Below are 3036 nucleotides of genomic sequence, written 5' to 3' on the forward strand. Positions count from 1 at the left end.
AATTAATTTCATATAAAGTTAATTAATAGTTAAAAATTATTAAATAGTTTAATAAATTTAACTAAATTATTATCCAACATCAACTTTCAATTATTAATTTTTACATTAAGTTAATTACATCTAAGTTTTCACTTGAATAAAATTAGCAAAAGACTTAATAACACTCAAGATTAGTATCGTATAAGACTTAGAAAAGATATCCATATTGCACTATGTAGATAATGGATCATCATCATCATCGATTCATGATTGTCCATGATCTGGTTGTGGAACATTTGTAAAGATTGCTTTGATAAGATCCCAATACAAAGGAAACTGAGCCGCCGCATAAAACGTGACCGGCAAACAAGTAGCGGCATAAATGATGATGAACTCCATATGGTGCATTCCATCCTTAAACACAAAGAAATAAGCAGAGCAAAAGCTGATCAACATGGCGGCAATGGAGACAAAGAGGGAGCTCAAGCCCAGGAGGAGTTTCAATGGCAGCTCCCATTTGTAGTATTTTGGTTGTTGCCGTGACGTCAGTATGGAAAGAAACATCACCAGCGCCGTCACAGAGAAGCAAAGTGCCAGCAACGACGCGACCAAAAACATGTTGAATACCGGCTGCCCTACTAGGGTGGGTTTCCCAGTATTGTCGTTCGTGCCGCCCGGCAGGTTGCTTGTTGTGGCATAGGCTACGCCGGCGATTAGCGCAGCCACCACAGAGCAAGACTCTGAGGTGCTCTTAAGCCAATCGCCGGCTTTTACCATGAGCTCGTTGTGGCTTTCACTGAAGATGTCGGCTGGGAGTTCTTTTTTGTTGTTGTATTGGAATATTAGGTGTGGTGGTGCTACCGATTCCAGATACTGCTCGTAAAGAATTGTTTGTTACATTTCTTGTACACATGCAATTCCATCTTTCTGTGCATTTTTTTTAAGATGTAATTTTTGAAAAATTTATATAGATGCATCTCTTACTTTATCACTATCAAAAATTGTCCAGTAAAATTATCTTTTATTATTTTTAGTGAAATATTAGAATAAATAATTTATAATTTTAATTTGCATGGCAGATCCAGCAATGTGCCAAGCTTCATGTTTGGACATCCTAGCTGCCAAATGCAGTATGTTGTTGTTTTCATTATCCGTGGCTCTTATCAGATTCTTCCACACATCTCTACCACGCTGTCTATGCAGTGCCCCAATTATGTGAGGTTGTCTGTTTTCTGCGGCCACTAGCAATATATTCTTTCCATCTCTTGTTACCTCTTGTATGTATGCCGGAGCATAACTCAACATTCCTTCAACCATTTCTAGTATTCCATTCTTAGCAGCGGTTAATATTATTGGCATTGTCTCCCAATTCTCTTCCTCTTCATTCTCCTGCTTTTTTTGGTTAGCTTCATTCTCCTTCTTCAATGCTGCCCTCATGTATCATTTATCAATCAATCAATATAATTAAGTGACTACTCCATAAGTTGTCTTCCCATAAAATAATAATTGACAAACTGTTAAGATAATTTAATATATTGAATAAAATATTATTTAATCTCTAAGTTAAATCATAATCTGATTCATAACGTTTCAAACATTCTATTTTTATCTCAAAAAGTTTTAAATGGATTTAACGTTGTTCTATCATTAAAATTTACATGAATAATTAATAGAATGACTAATGTAAATCTTAATAATATTATTGTTAAGTTATAATTTTATATTAGAAAAACATAATCAAAATCTTTTTGTAACATTTTTTTTGTCGATCTCCTTGTAATAGAATTCTAAATCCCAACAATCAATTATCAATGTCAAAGAAATTTTGATAGATTGATTTTACTTATATACTGAAATAAAATGTTATTGGCTCTTTAATTAATATGTTAATTATTCGTGTCAAATTTAACTGTGAGACAATATTAAACATGTTTAAAATTTTTTGAAATTAAAATAAAAAATTTAAAATTTTTAGAATTAAAATAAAACATTTAAAATTAAAATGTTAAATACTAAATTAGAACTTCATCCAAATATTAGAAATTAAAATAATACTTTATTAACCTTGACATATTTAATTAAATTTTTATTTAATGAATTTAAAACTATATCATCTTTACGTTAAAACAACTTCACATAACAGATTAATTAATTAATTAATTAATATACATATTTATAGGGTGAAAAGTGAACCGAGCATGAAACAAATATTACCAGTTTTCGACTTTTTATCATCACTACTCTTTATAATGGAAAAAATTCTTTCTACCCTCTCCTCGTATATGGGATCAGCAAGAGCAGGATTAGTGCCATGAATAAAGTACCAATTTGCTTCAAGTTTTTCGACAATGTTGTTCATCACTCGGGAAGACCATACATGATTGTATTTCATCTTCTTTGTCTTCTTTATTTCTGATGAATTATTAATTATAAGCATAAATTCAATTAGATTGCTGCCAAAATTGGAGGGCTAAGAAAAAACAAATGATTAATAATCTATCTTCAAATTAGTTTTATAAAAGAAAGACGATTTATTTTCAAAAATATTCAATAACATAATTTACTTTTTATATCTATGAGTTAAATTGGTTATTGTGACGAGAATAGATCTTCTTAATTGTTAAATAAAATTGAGATTATTTTTCATTGTGTTAAAAACGTGACACATGATTAAAAAAACTAACAATTTTAATTCACATTGATATTTTTCAAAATCAAATTAAAAAGTTGATTTCTCTTTTTGGGAATAAGCTAACTTATGTGGATTAACATTAAAAAAAAAAAAAATTTACTACATGAAAAAAGAAATCAAAGAGGGAGAAAACAATAAGAATAATGTACCACGTTGCAGGTGGCCGAAAACACTCATCATGTAGGTCTTTAACATAGTAGATACTGCAATAATCGATATAGATTCAAGTAAATTATTGTTAGAAGGTTAAACTTTGATTACAGAAATATTCCCTTTACAATATATATGTTACTTTAATCATTTACAAACTAATTAAAAAATAAAATCAATAATTGAATTAATATAATAAACTTATTTACTAAAGT

The 3036-nt window shown here is 29.6% G+C and overlaps 2 protein-coding genes across 2 annotated transcripts in view; both read right to left on the reverse strand.

The window, feature by feature from the left end:
* LOC110270957 lies at positions 57-782 on the reverse strand. Its single transcript, XM_021120919.1, has one exon. It carries the CDS (start codon positions 754-756, stop codon positions 244-246), a length of 513 nt encoding a protein of 170 aa, XP_020976578.1. The 5' UTR covers positions 757-782; the 3' UTR covers positions 57-243.
* The window catches only part of LOC107636182, a 4930-nt gene continuing 1950 nt past the window's right edge, over positions 57-3036 (reverse strand). Inside the window, exons 5-8 of the mRNA XM_021120918.1 lie at positions 2821-2874; positions 2194-2391; positions 1043-1406; positions 57-864 (exon numbers count right to left, since the gene is read on the reverse strand). Coding sequence (XP_020976577.1) covers positions 837-864; positions 1043-1406; positions 2194-2391; positions 2821-2874 — 644 coding nt within the window. The 3' untranslated portion in view covers positions 57-836. The remainder of the gene's footprint in view (positions 865-1042; positions 1407-2193; positions 2392-2820; positions 2875-3036) is intronic.

This window comes from Arachis ipaensis, chromosome B04 (assembly GCF_000816755.2).
Source record: "Arachis ipaensis cultivar K30076 chromosome B04, Araip1.1, whole genome shotgun sequence".
NCBI classification, from domain to species: domain Eukaryota; kingdom Viridiplantae; phylum Streptophyta; class Magnoliopsida; order Fabales; family Fabaceae; genus Arachis; species Arachis ipaensis.